The sequence below is a fragment of the Chaetomium strumarium genome (assembly GCF_033439665.1).
Source record: "Chaetomium strumarium strain CBS 333.67 chromosome Unknown B0T15scaffold_2, whole genome shotgun sequence".
Taxonomy (NCBI): Eukaryota; Fungi; Ascomycota; class Sordariomycetes; order Sordariales; family Chaetomiaceae; genus Chaetomium; species Chaetomium strumarium.
Window position 1 is genome coordinate 4,118,070 of NW_026944430.1, and position 18,059 is coordinate 4,136,128.

Below are 18,059 nucleotides of genomic sequence, written 5' to 3' on the forward strand. Positions count from 1 at the left end.
GGCAAGAGGAAACACGCGCCGCGCCGGAGAGAAAAGTGTCCCCACAAACGTTGTTAAAGTCACTCCCGGAGTCAATTTATACAGGGCTGCTAGCGGAGTCTAGTGTCACTTGGTAGTGTACGCACGGAGCGAAATGCAGTTCAATCAACACAAGCCCCAAGGGATGGGATGTTGCAGATCTCAATACCCACCGGCACTTCAATATAATGTGTGCTGCCACAGCTGGAACTTACTTGCGATGGCTGCAATCTAGGAATTCATCATCAAGCAGCTCCGGCAGTTTGGAAGGCTGCCAAGGTTGGGTGGGGAACCTGCAGGATTCCGTCCAATCGGAAAAGGTCCAGCCCGATGACGCCTGCCAAGCCAGCATCCATGTTCGCCCCGAACGCGTTGCTGATTCCGTTCAGCGTTTGATAACCTCGACACTCAACGATAGTAAGCGGTTCGGTACAGACCTAAGAAGAGGTCACCTCACCACATGCCGGGGCAAAATATACGGTCCAGTCCGTAACCGCCGAGTCGTAGGGCCGAGATGGCACCCGAGAAGCCCGATGGAGCGAGCCAAGAGGGCGGAGCGCAATCCGTTCTTCACATAAGCCAGGACCAGGAACCCTACCGGTGCCGGCCCACAGCCGATGAAGGCGGCTCTCGTGGGACTTCGCAACGGAGCCGGACTTACCGACGGCTGTTCTTATGCTGCGCACTTCTGTTGACTTTGATGGTCCAAGCATGCCTTATGCTTGGGAAATTACCCGGGAACTCTACGAGATGGACATCTCCCTGGTCTAGGCTACCTGAGACAACACGCTGGCCGCAGCTAGAGACAGCATCAGATGACGGAGATCTCTATCTCATCGGGGTTGGGAAAGCTGATATTACCGGACCTGTGGTCGAAGTCAACCTGATGGGCTACGCAGACCCGAAGCAGGTGGGCGCAGGTCTGCGCCAGCGACTCTACTCACGAGCCTTCATTATCGGGAGTGTCGGCCGACCAGAGGAGAGATTCGTCTATCTGGTCCTGGACACGCAGTCGGGCGATACAGCCGTCCGGTACGGCATCCTGGATAGCCTCAAGCAGCTTGGCCCTTCATACGCCGTCTATGGGCATCACAATGTCGCTGTCACGGGCACCCACTCGCACGCCGGACCCGCCGGCTGGCTGAACTACTTACTTCCTCAGATCACCAGTAAGGGGTTTGATCATCAAGGATACCGCGCGATTGTCGATGGCGCAATCCTGTCCATCCGGCGAGCCCATGAAAGTCTACAGCCAGGTTATTTAAGCATTGGCACAACCAAGGTGCACGGGGCCAACATCAACCGCAGCTTGTTCGCCTACCTTGCGAACCCCGAGCAAGAGCGGACCAAATACAACATCAGCGCCGAGGACGATGGGTCTGTGGAGAAAGACCTGACCTTGCTTAAGTTCCAGCGTGCCTCGGACAGGAAGAACATCGGCGTTCTCACTTGGTTTCCTACGCATGGCACGTCGCTACTGGGCAATAACACCTTGGTTGCTGGCGACAATAAGGGAGTCGCCGCTTACCTTTTTGAGAAAAGTGCCCGTGACGACCCTACGGCGGCGGAGGATTTCGTGGCCGGGTTTTCGCAGGCCAGTGTCGGCGATACTAGCCCTAACGTCCTCGGCGCGTGGTGCGAAGACGGTTCGGGCCAGATGTGCAGTTTCGAGAATAGTACTTGCAGTGATGGCAAGTCCCAGGCCTGCCACGGCAGAGGGCCATTCTTCAGGGTGCAGGACAACGGAGCAAGCTCATGCTTCGAGGTAGGGAAGCGCCAGTTTCAAGCAGCCCGGTCACTGTACGACAGGCTCCAGTCAGAGTCTACACCTGTACGCGCCGGGCCTGTCAGGTCATTTCATAGATTCCACAACATGTCTAGTTTCTCCTTTCTCCTTCCCAACGGTTCCAAAGTCCGAACATGCCCCGCAGCGCTTGGATATTCTTTCGCCGCGGGTACCTCAGACGGCCCTGGCGCATTCGACTTCACCCAGCACTCCGGCAACGAGAACACGACGTCGCCAGTCTGGAAGGTAGTCTCACGGCTCCTGAAGGATGCAACGCCCGAACAGCGAGCATGCCACAGCCCCAAGCCCATCCTCCTGGACGTCGGCGAGGTGCACACCCCCTACGACTGGACACCCAACATAGTCGATGTGCAAGCCTTCCGCGTCGGCCAGCTGATCATCATCGTCAGCCCGGGCGAAGCCAGCACCATGGCCGGCCGACGGTGGAAACAAGCCGTCCGAGACGCCTCAGCCGTGCTCTTCCCAAGTGAATTCCGAGCCCCCGGCCACCTAGCTCCTTCCCCCGTTGTCGTGCTCGGCGGCCCGGCAAACAGCTACACGCACTACATCACCACCGAGGAGGAATACGCGATCCAGCGCTACGAAGGCGCTTCCACCCTCTACGGCCCGCACACCCTCGCGGCGTACATCAACGTCACGCTCGGCTTCCTGCCTTACCTAGGAGCCAACGCACCCGCACCTCCGTCCCATGATGATATGGGCCTGTTCCCGCCGGACAACTCGAATCGGTCGCTGTCCTTCATCGGGCCGGTGGTGCGGGACGGGACGCCGCCGTTCAAGTCGTTCGGGGACGTGATCACGGACGCGGAACGGGTCTATCGCAAGGGAGAGCAGGTGCGAGTTGTGTTTGTCGGCGCCAATCCGAGGAATAACCTGCGGCTGGAGGGCACGTTTGCTGCAGTGGAGCAACTGGCCATGCTCAGTAACGAGGATGACGATGCACAGCAGCAGCAGCAGCAACAGCAGGCATGGGCGAGAGTGAGGGATGACGGTGACTGGTCGCTGGTGTACAACTGGCGGAGGACGAGCGAGATCTTGGGGACTAGCGAGGTCGAGATTGTGTGGGTGACGGAGGACTGGGCGGAAACAGGGGTGTATCGGATTCGGTACTATGGGGATGCGAAGAGTTTGGGCGGGAATATCCAGGCGTTTGAGGGCGTTAGTTCCGCGTTTACATTGCTGTGAGCATATATCTGGAAGCTTAGGTTATCTGGGAGGTCAGGGTTCAAGAGCATTACTTTACTTTATAGGTTTGGGATATACCTACGAGGGTTATCGGTGGCGCGTTTTGGTATATTCTCATGACTAACGCACTTTCAAGTATTTGATCTTACTCTGATTTCATGGTGTCTATCTGACTTTAGATTCAACAGGAAGAACTGAGCGGGATTATCAACATTGAGAGTTAGTGTAAGCTGCAAGGTACTAGTATGTATTGACCTATGTACATACATACAACCTCACAGGCGGTTCTGTAGGTAACCCCTTTCGAAACTCGCGGCCCTATTAGCAAGCTGCGTCCGATGCCTTGCTTTGTATAGAGTTACACCGTGTAGAACAGCTCTGATCCGGCAGTGCGGCTGGACGGATACGGATCCGAAAATGGTGCACGCATTCAGCTCTCGAAGCTACCCCACTTTAGTGACGCAACTGCTGAAGACCCCGGGATGGGGTGATGCATCGGCTGTCTGTCCTGCCTCAACACAGCCCAGCTCATCATTCACGAACTGCATAAGAGACATTGGAGCTCAATCTGACTACTCGTCGGAACCTATCTCTCTACTTCATACCGACCAACATTGACAGGCGGAGAATCAGGGGCCAAAGTATCGAGATCGCGGGGTAGACGCTAACAAGAGCCCGCACCTCAACCCACTCCTTCAGCTCAGCACTTCACGGCGCTACTAATTTCTAACCTACTGAAACATTAATCAACTACCTTGAACTTTCCAAATACGCGAGACGCCCTGATACCAAATCTCACCATGGACTCGTTCAAACTCCTCAAGCGCCGTACCATGGAGCTGTTCGATTCGATCGAAGACAAACTGCCACACTCGCTGCCGTCCTTCGGCGGTGGGAGCCACGGCATGAAGGGAACGTGGGAGAAGATCCAGGTCCCGCCACTTCCTAGATCATCCCACTCGGCCGATATCGTGGACGGGACACTCTATATCTTCGGCGGCGAGGTCGAGCCCCGCCGGCCCGTCGACAACGACATGCACGCCATCACACTGCCCGCGAGCGGCGCGCAGGCCGACTACTACGCCATCAAGGCCAAACCGGCAAAGCCCGCTGCTCAGACCGAGAAGAAGCCGGCCATTCCTCCCGTCGGAGAAGGCGAGCCGATGCCGGACCCCGCCGAAGAAGGGGAGGAGGAGGAAGAAGAAGAAGAAGAAGAGAAACCCCTCGCGGACGTCTCCCTCACCACCCCTTCCCCAGGACCGGGCAAGCAGAGCCAAGGCAGCCTCTCCGTGGCGCCCCACCCGGAACTTCCCGACGTCCCTCCCCCGCGCGTGGGCCACGCAACCGCTGTCATCGGCCACCGCATCTTCCTGTTCGGCGGCCGCGGCGGCCCGGAAATGACTCCGCTCGACGAGGGCGGGCGAGTCTGGGTGTTCGACACGCAGACCCGGCTGTGGTCCTACCTCGACCCGCGCCCCGCAGCCGCAGGCCTCTCCGACGAAATCCCCCGGCCGGCGCCACGGAGCTACCACTGCGCCGTGGCCACCGCGAAACCAGACTCCTTCACCAAACCCACCGCGCCTTCCTCCGCCTCCGCCTCTCACCACCAGCACCAGCGCCAGCATTCCAACGCCGAAGCTTGGCGCGACTGGGCGCTAGGCAGCACCCCGGAAACGGGCACGCCGCAGCGCCCGATCGTGGGCGTGGTGGCGGAGCGGGCCGTGGACGCCGACGCGGACGGGTTCGGCACCTTCATCATCCACGGCGGGTGCGTCGCGGGCGAGCCGTCCCGCATGAACGACGTCTGGGCGTTCGACGTGCGCTCGCGCGTGTGGCAGCGCCTGCCCGACGCCCCCGGCTCGCCCCGCGGCGGCGCCGCGCTGGCCCTGAGCCGGAGCCGGCTGTACCGCTTCGGCGGGTTCAACGGCGCTTCCCAGGAAGGGGGGCAGCTGGATTTCCTGGAGCTCGGGGTCGACAGCTTCGATGATCAGGTCAGCAAGGGCGAGGCGGTGCTGTGCGCGCGCAAGGGCGGGTGGAAGAGCCTGCTGTTCCCCGGCAGGGAAGATGTCGGGTACAAGGAGGCCGATCCCGCTGCGAAGCCGCTCGCCTCCTCGGCGGAGGAGGAGGTGCAGTGGCCTGGGAACCGGAGCGTGGCGTCCCTCGAGGCGGTCACGGTCGGCGGCGGCCGGGAGTACCTGGTGCTGATGTTCGGCGAGCGGGAGGCGTCTGGGGCCGGGCACGCGGCGGCGGGCCGGTTCTGGGACGATGTCTGGGCGTTCCAGGTGCCCGCGCAGGGCATGTCGCTCGCGAGCGTGACGGACACGGCGTTTTCGGTCGTGGGTAAGAGCGGGGAGGGACGGTGGATGAAGGTCGAGATGGGACCGCATGACGACGAGGACGATGCTTCGGCCGAGGGACCCGGCGCGAGGGGCTGGGTGGCTAGTGCGCCCATGGGTGAGCTGGAGGAGAACGGGATTGTGGTCTGGGGCGGGCTGGATGAGGGGAATCAGCGGCTTGGGGATGGATGGATTTTCAGGCTGGGTTGATCATCGTCCCAGCCCTAAGTGTCCTTCTTGCCCGTTATGACTGATGATACGGTTTATTTGGCGGAAGAAGTGTGTGTTGGTATATATGGATATCTAACTTGGCGGCGGCTAATCCCTGAATTTGATCTATGATATAACCGACGAGACAAATCGGTGAGTCTGATGCTGTTTTCATAAGTTGGCCTGTGTAGGGGAGCAACCTTGTCGATGTTGGACTGCGGCAATAGTCTAAGTTGTTAGCAGCATTCGGTCCGGCAAACATTCGTTTTCGTGTGCACTCTCGAACAGCAAGACGTCCCTGTCGCACAGGTGCTTGTATTCGACAGAAGATGGCATTTTTCCGTTTTGTACATCCCCATCTAACCACACACTCAACAACAACCCCCCCCCCCCCCCCCCCCCCTTTTTTTTTAAGATGTCGTTAGTCTACAAATCATCCCTCGTCTTCTCGACCCCCCACGGCTCGCTCGTCAAGCTGGTGATGCCCGCGCTGTTCTCGCACGAGTGCCTCCCGCTCAGCGGGCCCGGCTTGGGCACCTGTGCGGCCTTGCTCACGTCCGTCACGCTCTCCTTGAGCGCCGTCAGCAGCGACTTGATGGACTCCGGGGTGAGGTCCTCGTAGTAGTCGTCGTTGATCTGCACCATGGGCGCGTTGACGCACGCGCCCAGGCACTCGACCTCGATGAAGGTGAAGAGCCCGTCGGCCGTCGTCTGCCCTTGCTTGATGCCCAGATGCTCCTTGATCGCCTGCACGATGGCGTCGCTGCCGCAGCCGCCCAGCTGGCACGGTGTCTAGACGGAACAAACATCACGGGGTATGAGCCTTTATGAAGGGGCGGGGAAGGGTAAAGCTGGGATAGATTGATTGATTGCGGGGGTAAGGGGGTTTGACGCACCGTTGTGCAGGCCTGCACGTGGAACTTGCCCACCGGGGTCCGGTTGTACATGGTGTAGAAGGAAGCCACCTCGTAGACGCGCATCGGCGGCATCTCGAGGATGCGCGCCACCTCGTTCATGACGCTGATGCTGGTGAAGCCATGCTGCCGCTGGCCCAGGTCGAGCAGCGGCATCACAGCCGCCTTCTTGTATTGCGGAGGGTAGCGCTTGAGGATCTCGGCGATGATGGCCTCGTTCTGCGGGGTGAATTTGAAGGGGATGTCGGGGTTGTTGTCCGGCGTGTTGCGGTGCTGTCAAGTCGCCCCCCCCGGCTTCGTGTCAATTATCCGTGTACTTCAACGCCTTATTTGAAACCTGGAATGGTGGCCGCGCCCACTCACCACCATGAGGTTGTCGCTCTGTCTCCTCCCCGAGCGCGAGAATGCGCGGGTCTGGGGGGCGAGGGGCCGCGCTGCCCGGCTTGCCGACCGGACGGCCGTCCGCAGGAGGAAGGGTGCTAGCTTGCTCGCCATGGCTGCGGTCGGTGTCGAGCAATGGCAGGGTCAATCGGTTGCGGCGTCGCAATCTCTCAGCTCCGAGGCCGATCGAGCGTCGTCGAGTTTCGCAGGTACTTGGCGGGTAGCTTCGCTGACTCGAGGCCGGCACAGACCACTTTTCTGACAAATGCCGCAGAATGATTGGTTGGAGCCAGGCACGCCGGGGTCCGTACCGTTTGGTGAGATTGGCGAACGCCTCGTTTATTTATTAACCAAGCCTCCTTCCATCATAACCAGAAGAGTTCTCGCGCTTTGACCTTGCTCTCCTACGCTTCAACCAAGTAGTTATACAAATAGAGTCATCAATGCAGTCAACCCGGGACCTCGTTGTCTGGATGTTGATTTTGGTCATACCGATTCCGCTACCATGGTTCAGTCGCTGCAAACTGACGTTCACTGCATTGAACTTCAATTTTACACTCCATTGCGGACCAGGGTGTCTTTGTCTACGAACAACTTGTTGATCTGAGGTAGGAATGGAGGTAACCCATCTCCATCAGAATACTAATCACGGCTTCTCAGATCCGGGTTTCCAGTTTCTCTCGCTTATCTTCCATCAATCACGATCCAGTTCGGCTGTTGTGCTAGGTTCCGCATCCTCCTAGTTTGTGCCTGCCCAGTGAGAGTGCCTACGGTGTTGCAAGAGACTTGTTGATCTCAAAGACTTGATCGATATGGCCCCATGTACCGCCCCGGCCGCGCCGGGACGCTGGATGCCGGTGGTCACCCGTCTCAATGGGGAAATGCTCCGCCTTGTCCTGTTTAAGGCTTGGAATACGTGCCCCTAACTGGGCAGAATACTGCCTAATATATAAGTCACGCGGGGAGAACGGCATTGACGCCGGCGAGTGCCCGTCCTTGCTGTTGTCTAACCCACACCGCATACCCCGGACACAATATAAACCAGAATTTATGTGAATAGATTGCCTTCCCGTCTCGAAATCCGGGGCCCCGCCATGTCTTGCTACCAGACCTGCAAGCGATGCTGTGCGAGGGCATACCCAGCATCGCTGATTGGTCACGTACTCACGTTAGTCCACAAGATCAAGGATGCCGTCACTCTCAATCTACCTGCAGGTCTTGGGCTTGCTCGGGAGTGAGTGATTCGGTGCCTTCTCGGGCGAACAGCCGGATCCAAGGGTCTGTTGCCGGGCGCCGTGCTTGCTCCTGCCCATCCCCCCAAACCTTGGGCGTATAAGTACTGGGCAAAGTGTCGATGGTCGGCCACCTGGGTCACGCATGACAGCTCAGTGGTGCCCTCCAACCTTGACCTCGACGACGACAAGCCGCCATGAAGTTCTCCCTGGTATCCCTCCTGGGCTATGCCCTCTCGGTCGAGGGGCACGCCATCTTCCAGAAAGTCTCCGTCAACGGAGCGGATCAAGGCTCACTTACCGGCCTCCGCGCGCCGAACAACAACAACCCGGTGCAGGACGTCAGCAGCCAGAACATGATCTGCGGCCAGTCCGGGTCCAAGTCGAACACCGTCATCAACGTCAAGGCCGGTGACCGGATCGGCACATGGTGGCAGCACGTCATTGGGGGTGCGCAGTTCGCCGGCGACCCGGACAACCCGATCGCCAAGTCGCACAAGGGCCCCGTGATGGCCTACCTTGCCAAGGTAGACAACGCCGCAACGGCGAGCCAGACCGGCCTCAAGTGGTAGGTAGCTTCTCGGATCTAGTTTGTCAGCCATGGTCCAATACTAAAAGGCTTGATCGACAGGTTTAAGATCTGGCAAGACGGGTTCGATACCGGCAGCAGGAAATGGGGTGTCGACAACTTGATCAGCAACAATGGCTGGGTGTACTTCAACCTGCCGCAATGCATCGCTCCGGGCCACTATCTCCTGCGCGTCGAGGTTCTGGCTCTCCATTCCGCTAGCAACCGGGGCCAGGCGCAGTTTTACCAGTCTTGCGCCCAGATCAACGTCTCTGGTTCCGGATCGTTCACGCCCTCGCAGACCGTCAGCTTCCCGGGCGCGTACAGCGCCAGCGACCCCAGCATCCTCATCAGCATTTACGGCGCGGCGGGCCAGCCTGACAATGGTGGCAAGCCTTACAATCCTCCCGGCCCGGCCCCGATCAGCTGCTGAGCTCTCGAAGGTCTTGAGAGCATCCGGGCGCCTGTTTGGTTATTCGGCGGGAATGAAGTTGGGGACTCAGGGGCTCTCACTGGCGTTAGACACGGTCACGATGTCGTTGCGGGAAGATGTATGTCGTCCGTTGTGTTAAGAGAGATGTTATCTGAAGCTGAGGGCCCGCCCTCCGGTCCCCTGAATGAGTCGTTTTACATTCTTAAAACGTCTCGAATCTCGATGCTCTGGCCCAGTGGAGGACTCCACACGCCGTGGAAATGTCGGAAGCAGGGCTTGCGGACCAGCGCCGGTGATTTTGTGGGGTGGCGGGAAATAACCTGAAAATGCCTTACTGTTATTTAAGCAGTTATACATCATCTCCTGCGAAAACCCATGGGAAGATTACACTATTTATTAACACGAAAGCTTCCCGTTCTAGCGGTTCGGTGTTTCGCGGATCGCCAATCCTGTCGAGCAATTCAAAGTCGATCGTGGGGGTGGGGGCAAGCTGCATGGCGTCTGCATGTTCCTGACGAATGGAGAGCAAATCAACCCCTAGCGGTTTCAAAGCACATACGGATTGCTGTATACTGTATATAGTGCTGTTGTAGAAGTATGCACTTCGGAGTCTCGCATGGCCTCGGTAGCTGCTGCAATGATAGGCGCGATAATAAGCCAAGCGCGAAGCGCGAGGCCCTGCGCTTCAAGAATCGCTTGCGACTTGCAATTTTCGGTACAACGTAGCGGAGATGATCAGTGCTCACTCACGGACCTCGACGGCCCCACTCTGATGGCCGCCAAAAGAGCAAGGCAACCCGCATTCTCTCCCCTGGTTGTCCGGACGTGGGATCATCGTTCGGAGCTCGGACACCCCAGTGTTTCGGTGACGTCGAGTGCATGTCGTCGTCAGGGCCACGACTCGCGTCCGCCACCGACACCGCCAGGGCTGCTGTCGGCCATCCCGCGGATGTAGGTAGGCTAGCCGGAGAAGCTGCGTTGCTTGTCGCGTGCAAGGCGAGCGTCGTGCCGGTGTCTGTGGAGAAAAGGATTGCTGAGCAAGCCGAGGGATCCTTGTTCAGCCGAGTCCCCATGCAAGTTGCGCGGAAGCGTTGGGCGGTGAGATTCGAAATTCGCGCAGTGGCAGAAAAAAGCCCTGCCTGCCCGTTCCCCCTGCCTTCGGTGGCCAAGCACGAGCCAAGCTCTTGTCTGCCGGCCGGTCCCCACTGGCGTTATTTTGTTTCCTTCCTCCCACCCCGTTGCTGCCATCGGCGTTCCTCTTCTCTCTTCAACCTCACTTGACACTTCCTCGACCGGAGACTGCCGTACCCGATCGTACCTGGCCCGTTTCCCTCAATCTCAAGTCTCGTCTTGTGTTGTTCACCCGCGTCCTCCTCCGACCTTTGAAAGCGTACAAGTCTCGGTCATACCACATTGATCGCTATCATCCGAGTTTGCCGTATCAATCCGCATTGCGCGATCGCCGTCGACTATTACTATATCAGAGACAATTGTAAGGAAGCTTCCCACGGTCAATTGGCCGATCGCGACTGCAATTGCGCGAGTCCCTTCACTTCGAGAGTGGTTTTTGAGAGGCTTTTCGGCTCTCTCGGTGCTGTAGCTCTCTGGCGGTCGGCCGCATGACGGATGCCAAGGAGGACCACAAGCGACGCTGCATGGTCGTCGGCCCACGGCAGACGATCAGCTCAAGAACCCCCCAGCCTCCTCCAAAAGTCAACAATCCCTGTGCTGCCAAGGCAACATACCCTCAATATTCGCGAGACCGGGGCATGTCAATTGCACCACTCAGAAGTCCAATCGCTAACGCGTCGCCATTTTAGTAACATAATAATCCCTCAACAAGACAACAGAATGGCCGCCATCAGCCTTCCCGTCGTCGCTCGCGACTCCTTCTCCCAGATTGCCAAGCGCAGCAACTGGGCCGGCCGGAACGCCGGTGTCATGGTCGTGTTCTGCATCGTCTTCGTGGTCGGTGTCGGTCTGATCTTCCTCTTCGTCTACAAGAAGCTGCAAGCCCGCAAGGAGAGGAAAGCGGCGATCGGCGCCTAAACGAGACCCGCCTTTTTCCACTACCTGCTTTTGACGACGAGGTCGGGGAAGGGGAGGGGTGATTCGGGTAATGCGGCATGGGCAACGAAGTAATGACATGCTAGGGGCGAGGGAGGTTTGGGCGGGATTTCTGGCCTGCACGGCGGGAGGGATCTCGAGGAAGGAGAAGGGGGGGGTTTGCTTGGGGTGTACGACGAGGGACGTGGTTCTGATCCGAATCGATTTGGCCGATCGGCGACGATACCCGGTACAGCTATCGCCGCAGCACGTCAACAGCAACCTCAGAATCTGTCTGCTGCCGGTGACGTGCAGGTGCTTGGACAGCTTGGCAAGGCTGTTCGGCTGGACTCATTGGATATGGGGCAGTGACGGAGCTCGGGGTTGCTTTGTTGATGTCGCATATCTCCGCCGGACCAGAGCCACCATAGCCCTGAGGTTCGGGGATATTTCTGACCAGGCGCCGAATCTCATTATGAGGGAGACCGACAGCGCATTTGACTATACTTTCGTTTCTTTTAATACTACCTGATACCTCTACTGCCCTTGGCTTCTTCCAACTATCTGTATTTGCACTTCCCAGAGCTTTTTTCCACGCCGGCGCGCCCGGGAGCTCTTTCACCGCACATGTCGATCCACTGATGAGAGACGGAGATGTGACGGCAATTGGCTCACCCCCACAGTAATCCTTACCTTAAATCCCGCATCGCGTTTTGCCAAGTCTTTATCAACTCTCGGCAACGCTGCCCAGACAGCTAAATCTGGGGAAGGATCCTCGATGAATAGAAAGATGCGGGCTATGTGCGAACCTCGGGAACCTTGCCGTTCCTTAATCAACGAGCTTTCTTTGAGAAAGGATGTTGTCTTGGTAGAATGAGTGTCGCGATCCCTAGGGTCTTTGGTTCCATCTCTCATCAGGGGCTCACAAACCGGAGAGGAGATGATCACGGTATCTCATTTCTACAAAGCACCACCAACACCAGCGTCGCACCCAAGACAGAGGGGTGTGTATGTGTGTGTCTCAGTTCGCGAACCCCAGTTGCAGTCCCGGGTATTCAATGGAATAAGTAGCCGCCTCATGAAGGGTATACGTGGATACACCGCGTCTACAAGATTACACAGTCAATGTCGCACATGCTCTGCATTTCGATGTCTATATGTATAGCTCAGGCTTTTCCAGGTGAATCAACCCATTGGCAGGCTGCACGCATCGTTAGCATCAACAAAAGTCCAGGCCTCAGGTATCTCCAATTCTCCATTGCAAAGACAGTATCAGATGGGATGGAAAGAACTCACCGGCACAAACTGCCTCAGCCGCACCCCAGCCTCCCTAAACACGGCCGCGGCCTCCCCATCCATACTATACCCCTGGTTATACACCACCTCCCCCACGCCGACCTGCACAATCTTGATACTGCAGGTCAGGCAGGGGCAGGTATCGCAGTACAGCACGGTGCCCTCCCGCAGCCTCTCGCGGCCGGCCTCCAGCAAGGCGTTCTCCTCGGCGTGGATGCACAGACACGTGGTCAGGCCCTGGCCGGACCCGTGGCCGGCGTTGCACCGGCCGCAGCCGCCCTCGCCGCAGTTCTTGAGCCCTCGCGGGGTGCCGTTGTAGCCCGTCGAGATGACGCGCTTGTCGCGCACCACGACGCAACCCACGCGGCGCTTCATGCAGTTGCTGCGCTGCGCGGCCAGCGACGCGAGCGACATGAAGTAGCAGTCCCACGACGGGCGCAGGCGGTCCGGGTTGAGCAGGTCCAGCTTGCCGAGCGTGGCGTAGAGGTGCGCGAGCGACGAGGACGTGTTGAGCAGCCGGACCGTGGCGCGGGACAGGAGCGAGTGGATGCCCCTGGCCGGGTCGTAGAGCTGCTGGTCGGAGAACCGAGCGAATGCTTCTAGGGTGTCGGCGCTGGCGGCGACGACGGAGGGAGAGTCGCGGTCCGGGCTGGCGTCTCCCTCCTCCTGCTGCTGTTGCCGCGCTCGGAAGCGACGCCAGCGAACGGTCAGGGGCGCGTCCACGCTGATGAGGAGGAAGAAAGGTCGTCGCGAGTACATGTCGAGGATGCCTTCGTCGGGGATGTCGGTGGTCACCCATCTCTCGCGCCAGTGCTTGGTGACAAAGTCGAGGAGCTCATCCGGGGGGGAAGATGTGTTGGAGGTGGGCTGAGCTGGGGATGAAGTCGCCATTCTGTAGAGCACTGCCGGCTCCATTGACACCCTTATCCGTTCCGCCGCGGGACCCATGATCCAAGTAGAGCCAGGTGAAGCCATGATGGTCGACCAGATACTGGGCAATGGTGCGCTTGCCTGCGCAGATGCCTAAACGGGAATTGCTGGTCAAATGAGCTGAGCACAAGGATGGATGGGGTGATGTAAGGGGGTACGATACATACTTCCACAGATGCCGATGAACATTGTCAGGAGCGGTTACTACCTTATGGTCACCCCTTTGTTGCCAGACACACAACAACACCCACTGTTTCGGTCGGTCTATGGATGTCCCCGGTCGATTCTCAAGACTACTACCTTACTGCCGTCCCGTAGCTTCCCTCCACGGGCCGGCGCGTTCCTGCAGCCACTTGACGCGTCAAGGCGCGTGATGAGGCTTGGCTTTAACGGTAAGTTTACCCGCCCGGAGTTTAGCCGGCGGGGCAACTTGCATCTGGATGATGCATCAATGGAAGAAGCCGAGCGGGCCGCGGGGTAAGTGGGAGCTGAAGGGAGCTCGGGATCTGCCTGCTTATTATTACGGGCACAGCACCAACAACGACCCTGCTATGGGAATGGATCTGGTGACACATGTTGGTCATCAACTGAGTCTGATGGAGAACAGCTGACCCTGTCGAGAACCTCACACACTTACCTATTATCGCCGCTTATCGATCTGGAATATAACCGAAGTTCCAGACATGCCGACTGCAACCCGGCTCATTCTTTCTTTGAATTGAACATACACTCTTAACACACAACTTGAACGTTCTAAAGGCTTCTCAGGAGGTCACTGTTTGTATGACTTGCTGAGTCCGCGGACTCCGACCTCACAAGTTCACAACGACCACGGGAGCAACGGTCTTCAATAAATAACCTAGACTTGTTACAACATCGCGGGGCTCCCCAGTCCTCTCAGACATAAACCTACCTACATTCAACAACAAACAACAAGGGACATAAAAAGGCGTGAATTCTGCAGCGCCTCACCTTACAGGACAGCCGATCGCGATGAGCGCCCTCAAATTCGTGCCGTTCTCTTCGGAGATCGAGCTACCGTTCTATTCCGCCTTATTCTCATCGAAGCTCGACCATGACAAGCTCGACGATTCGGCGCGCCCCGTGCTGGGCCTGTATGCGCCTCGCGCCCAGGCCGAGCCGGAGTCGAGCACGAGAATGCAAATTCTCGGTAATGCGCTCACGAGCAAGGAGTAAGTTCTTTTGTTCTTCTATTTGAGCTCATGTGCAATAATGATAAGGCGGATGGGACTGATTGAAAACATAGCGTGCCTGTGGGCATGACCAGGGCCAAAGGCTATATCAAGAACGTCAATACAATCGAGGAGTTCAAGAACACCGACAAGAGCGCCATGATCACAGATGCTGGCCGCCAGGTGTGTAACGCTAGACCTTACAAGTGTTGTGCTTTTGGCTGACATACAATGGCTCGGCAGATCTGGGAGGCGATCCAGGATGGCACCATCTACTCGGTGCCGTCACTGCTCTCGTCCTTCGCCATCCTCTCGTTCGCAGACTTGAAGAAGTACAAGTTCACGTACTGGTTCGCCTTCCCCGCGCTCCATTCAGACCCGCCCTGGAAGCAGACCGGGCCGGTAGAGCGGCTGGACTCCAAGGAGACTACAGCGCTGGTCGACACGGTGCAGACGTGGCGCTATGTGTTCAGCAACGAAGGGGAGCACGGCTTCTTCCTGGCTAAAAAGGTGCGGCTGGACGACGATGCAACAGCGAAGCCCCTTCTCGACGATAACTTCGCCGAGATCGGCTATCGGTGGGAAATTGGCTCGCTCCGGGATTTTGAGAGAGGCTTCTTCCACGACATCGAGGAGGAAGACCGATATGTCGCCTTTGTCGACCCGTCCAACTACTCCGAGTCGCCGTCATGGCCGCTGCGCAATCTCTTGGTCTTGATCAGGCACCGGTACCGCTTGAACAAGGTCAAGATCCTCTGCTACCGCGATACACAGGGGCGGCGGCACGAGGCCCGGAGCATAGTCCTTCCCCTGGCTATGGACCCGGTGGATGATGACACGCAGCCGGCCAAGATGCCCAGTGTGACGGGCTGGGAGAGAGACGGCAGCGGCAAGTTGAGGGCGCGCGTCGCTAACCTTGCAGAGTATATGGATCCCACAAGGCTGGCCGACCAAGCTGTGGACCTGAACTTGAAGCTGATGAAGTGGCGGCTGGCTCCGAATCTCGACCTGGACACCATTAAGAATACCAGGTGCCTGTTGCTCGGTGCCGGGACACTCGGCAGCTACGTTTCGCGCAATCTGATGGGATGGGGCGTGCGCAAGATCACCTTCGTCGACTATGGCGCCGTGTCTTTTTCCAATCCTGTGCGGCAGCCGTTATTCCAGTTCAAGGACTGCCTCGAGGGCGGCAGGCCCAAGGCACTGCGTGCTGCCGAGTCCCTCAAGGAGATCTACCCAGGCGTCGAGGTTGAGGGACATGTTCTGTCAGTGCCGATGCTTGGCCATCCCGTCGCGGATGAAGCCAAGGTCAAAGCGGACTTCGACAAGCTGCAGGAGCTCGTGGATGCGCATGACGCCATCTTCCTGCTGATGGACACACGCGAGTCCAGATGGCTGCCCACGCTGATGGGGAAGGCTTCCAACAAGATTGTGATGAACGCCGCACTCGGATTCGATACCTACGTAGTGATGCGACACGGTGCGGCGCCAGAGGACGGCAGTGAAGAGACCTTGGGCTGCTACTTCTGCAACGACGTTGTTGTTGCGGCCGATGTAAGTCTTTCCTCCCCAGTGAGACAAACACACACGAAGGAAAATCAGCCCACTGACAAAAGTCCCCCACCCCCCTCCCAGTCAATGAAAGACCAGACCCTGGATCAGCAATGCACCGTCACCCGCCCGGGCGTCGCAGCCATCGCATCCGCGTTGCTGGTCGAGCTGCTGACCAGCGTGCTTCAGCACCCAAAGAAGCATCACGCGCCCGCTCCCGTGCCCGCAGCGGGACAGGGACAGGGACAGGGACAGGGACAGGGACAAAGCACCTACGACCGTAACCCGCCAGACCACGCCCTGGGCATCGTGCCGCACCAGATCCGCGGCTTCCTGTCGAGCTTTCAGAACATGGTCATCCACGGCCGGTCCTATCCGCAGTGCAGCGCCTGCAGCAAGCCAATCCTCGCCGCCTACCAGTCCGACGGCTGGGACTTTGTCAAGAAGGCCCTCGGCAGCCGCGAATATGTTGCCGAGCTGAGCGGCCTGGCCGAGGTGCAGAGGCTGGCCGAGGCCGCGGCTGCTGAGGTCGAGTGGAGCGAGGAGGAGGAGGCCGAGGCCGAGGGTGAGGGTGAGGAGGAGGGGGTTTTGATTTAACTTATCTTACCCCCGGGCGCGAGTGATGATGAATCGACATCCAAGCCTACGGTACCAATGAAAGCCCGAAACCGAAATCCGGCTCCAGCATCTCCCTGCGCGTTCTTCATGACCAGCTCTGCTTCTGCGTTTTCTGCATGCGTCGACCTGTTTGACGCCGACCTCCTAAACGGAGCTAATTAACAGTCAATCACCGTCCTTACCTAAGCCGGCCGCCGGGGGTCAGAGAAAGTCCTCAACTTGCCCCTGGCCAAAAGGAGCCAGAACAATATCATCGCCTGAGCTGGGTCGAGACGTTCCTTGCGGTCTTGGGTGTGTTCAGTCTGCGGAATAACAAGGCGCAAAACGTATCACTCTCCCTACTAGCGGGCCGGCGGTTTTGGTTGGAGAGGTGTTCCGTTCCCTCGGCCAATGGACTCCTTGGGAGCTGGGAGTTTATTTTGAGCCTTGGCTGCCTGGCTTCGGGAGCAGACCTACTATGGCTTTTTTTTTGCTACGTCTTTGGCTATTTTCTTCTCTTAATCGTGGAATTGGAGTTGGGGGATCTGGGATCTGGGATCTGGAGGCTTGGGCGTACATGGCAGTATTCAAATTCGTTTGTAACATGGGGGGCACCCCGAGCAGGGGGCAACTCTTCGCTTGCTTACTACCTTAGGTACCTAGTTGCTCAGGAGTACCATACGGAGGTATACCTACCTTACGTGAAGCTCGATAAAGTCCTCATTAATGAAACTAGAGGGGAAAATGATCACCATGAACCGCATTTCCCGCATCGCAGCTGACTTTGAATGTGAACCTCTATACAGTTATTCTCTGGTATCTCTTGTGCGTGTAACTCCCTCCACCCCTTGATATGATTCATACTCCCATCCGAGTTTATTATATAGCCTCTCAGCCTCACCATTACCGCGTTCACACACGCCTTCTCCCGCTCCTCTCACCCAATGCTACCCCCTACCCTCCACCCCCCTGGCTGTGCTTGGTCTCAACCGCCCATTCATTTCACTATTCATAGTACCACCACCAGCCCGCTCCCATTATTCTTTGCCCGGGAGAATCCAAATAGGTAGGGTATCTTCTTCTCATTTACTATTATTACCCTGGAATGCTCCCCTCCCCCGGCCCAACAATCCCTTGACCCAAGGCCTTTTCAAAACTTCAAGCCGTGATGCATCCCTCATCAATTACGCCGTGGTTCTGCTTTCCTTTTCCCCCTCTCCCCTATGAAGAAGCGGTTCCGTGAACAGACAAGAAAGGATAAAGGGAATAAACACTCCCGCGCTTTTATATCGGTTGTGGATAGATAGTACGTGTGTATGTAGGTTGATATTTCTCCCTCCGCACTAAACCAAATGGACGGGG

At 57.8% G+C, this 18,059-nt stretch overlaps 6 protein-coding genes across 6 annotated transcripts; 4 read left to right on the forward strand and 2 right to left on the reverse strand.

Annotated features, from left to right (window-relative positions):
- Positions 1 to 418: 418 nt before the first annotated feature.
- Positions 419 to 3,288, forward strand: B0T15DRAFT_525966 (Neutral/alkaline nonlysosomal ceramidase). The gene has a single exon (XM_062868880.1). The coding sequence runs from the start codon at positions 533 to 535 to the stop codon at positions 3,008 to 3,010; it is 2,478 nt and encodes an 825-aa protein (XP_062724805.1). The 5' UTR covers positions 419 to 532; the 3' UTR covers positions 3,011 to 3,288.
- A 522-nt stretch (positions 3,289 to 3,810) lies between these two features.
- B0T15DRAFT_390081 (uncharacterized protein) lies at positions 3,811 to 5,556 on the forward strand (the record flags this gene model as incomplete). Its single annotated transcript, XM_062864521.1, has 1 exon — positions 3,811 to 5,556. The coding sequence occupies one exon, from the start codon at positions 3,811 to 3,813 to the stop codon at positions 5,554 to 5,556; it is 1,746 nt and encodes a 581-aa protein (XP_062724806.1).
- A 426-nt stretch (positions 5,557 to 5,982) lies between these two features.
- On the reverse strand, positions 5,983 to 6,965 carry B0T15DRAFT_390327 (thioredoxin-like [2Fe-2S] ferredoxin-domain-containing protein; the record flags this gene model as incomplete). The annotated part of the gene is made up of 3 exons (XM_062864532.1): positions 5,983 to 6,348; positions 6,453 to 6,743; positions 6,834 to 6,965. 3 exons carry the CDS (start codon positions 6,963 to 6,965, stop codon positions 5,983 to 5,985), a joined length of 789 nt encoding a protein of 262 aa, XP_062724807.1.
- Positions 6,966 to 8,077: 1,112 nt separating this feature from the next.
- On the forward strand, positions 8,078 to 9,158 carry B0T15DRAFT_127229 (glycoside hydrolase family 61 protein). The gene is made up of 2 exons (XM_062861703.1): positions 8,078 to 8,651; positions 8,715 to 9,158. The coding sequence occupies exons 1-2, from the start codon at positions 8,281 to 8,283 to the stop codon at positions 9,082 to 9,084; spliced, it is 741 nt and encodes a 246-aa protein (XP_062724808.1). The 5' UTR covers positions 8,078 to 8,280; the 3' UTR covers positions 9,085 to 9,158.
- Positions 9,159 to 12,283: 3,125 nt separating this feature from the next.
- B0T15DRAFT_483517 (cytidine deaminase-like protein) lies at positions 12,284 to 13,545 on the reverse strand (the record flags this gene model as incomplete). The annotated part of the gene is made up of 4 exons (XM_062866166.1): positions 12,284 to 12,331; positions 12,427 to 13,298; positions 13,330 to 13,449; positions 13,524 to 13,545. 4 exons carry the CDS (start codon positions 13,543 to 13,545, stop codon positions 12,284 to 12,286), a joined length of 1,062 nt encoding a protein of 353 aa, XP_062724809.1.
- A 676-nt stretch (positions 13,546 to 14,221) lies between these two features.
- On the forward strand, positions 14,222 to 16,936 carry B0T15DRAFT_127451 (uncharacterized protein). Its single transcript, XM_062861705.1, has 4 exons — positions 14,222 to 14,549; positions 14,624 to 14,732; positions 14,793 to 16,103; positions 16,185 to 16,936. The coding sequence occupies exons 1-4, from the start codon at positions 14,350 to 14,352 to the stop codon at positions 16,695 to 16,697; spliced, it is 2,133 nt and encodes a 710-aa protein (XP_062724810.1). The 5' UTR covers positions 14,222 to 14,349; the 3' UTR covers positions 16,698 to 16,936.
- Positions 16,937 to 18,059: the final 1,123 nt, after the last annotated feature.

Excerpts from the sequence above, each read along its gene's own strand:
- B0T15DRAFT_525966 (XM_062868880.1), top strand. The coding sequence starts at position 533 with ATGGCACCCGAGAAGCCCGATGGAGCGAGCCAAGAGGGCGGAGCGCAA.
- B0T15DRAFT_127229 (XM_062861703.1), top strand. The coding sequence starts at position 8,281 with ATGAAGTTCTCCCTGGTATCCCTCCTGGGCTATGCCCTCTCGGTCGAG. Across the intron at positions 8,652-8,714 it reads AGCCAGACCGGCCTCAAGTG|GTTTAAGATCTGGCAAGACG; the intron begins GTAGGTAGCTTC and ends CTTGATCGACAG.
- B0T15DRAFT_127451 (XM_062861705.1), top strand. The coding sequence starts at position 14,350 with ATGAGCGCCCTCAAATTCGTGCCGTTCTCTTCGGAGATCGAGCTACCG. Across the intron at positions 14,550-14,623 it reads AATGCGCTCACGAGCAAGGA|CGTGCCTGTGGGCATGACCA; the intron begins GTAAGTTCTTTT and ends TTGAAAACATAG. Across the intron at positions 16,104-16,184 it reads ACGTTGTTGTTGCGGCCGAT|TCAATGAAAGACCAGACCCT; the intron begins GTAAGTCTTTCC and ends CCCCCCTCCCAG.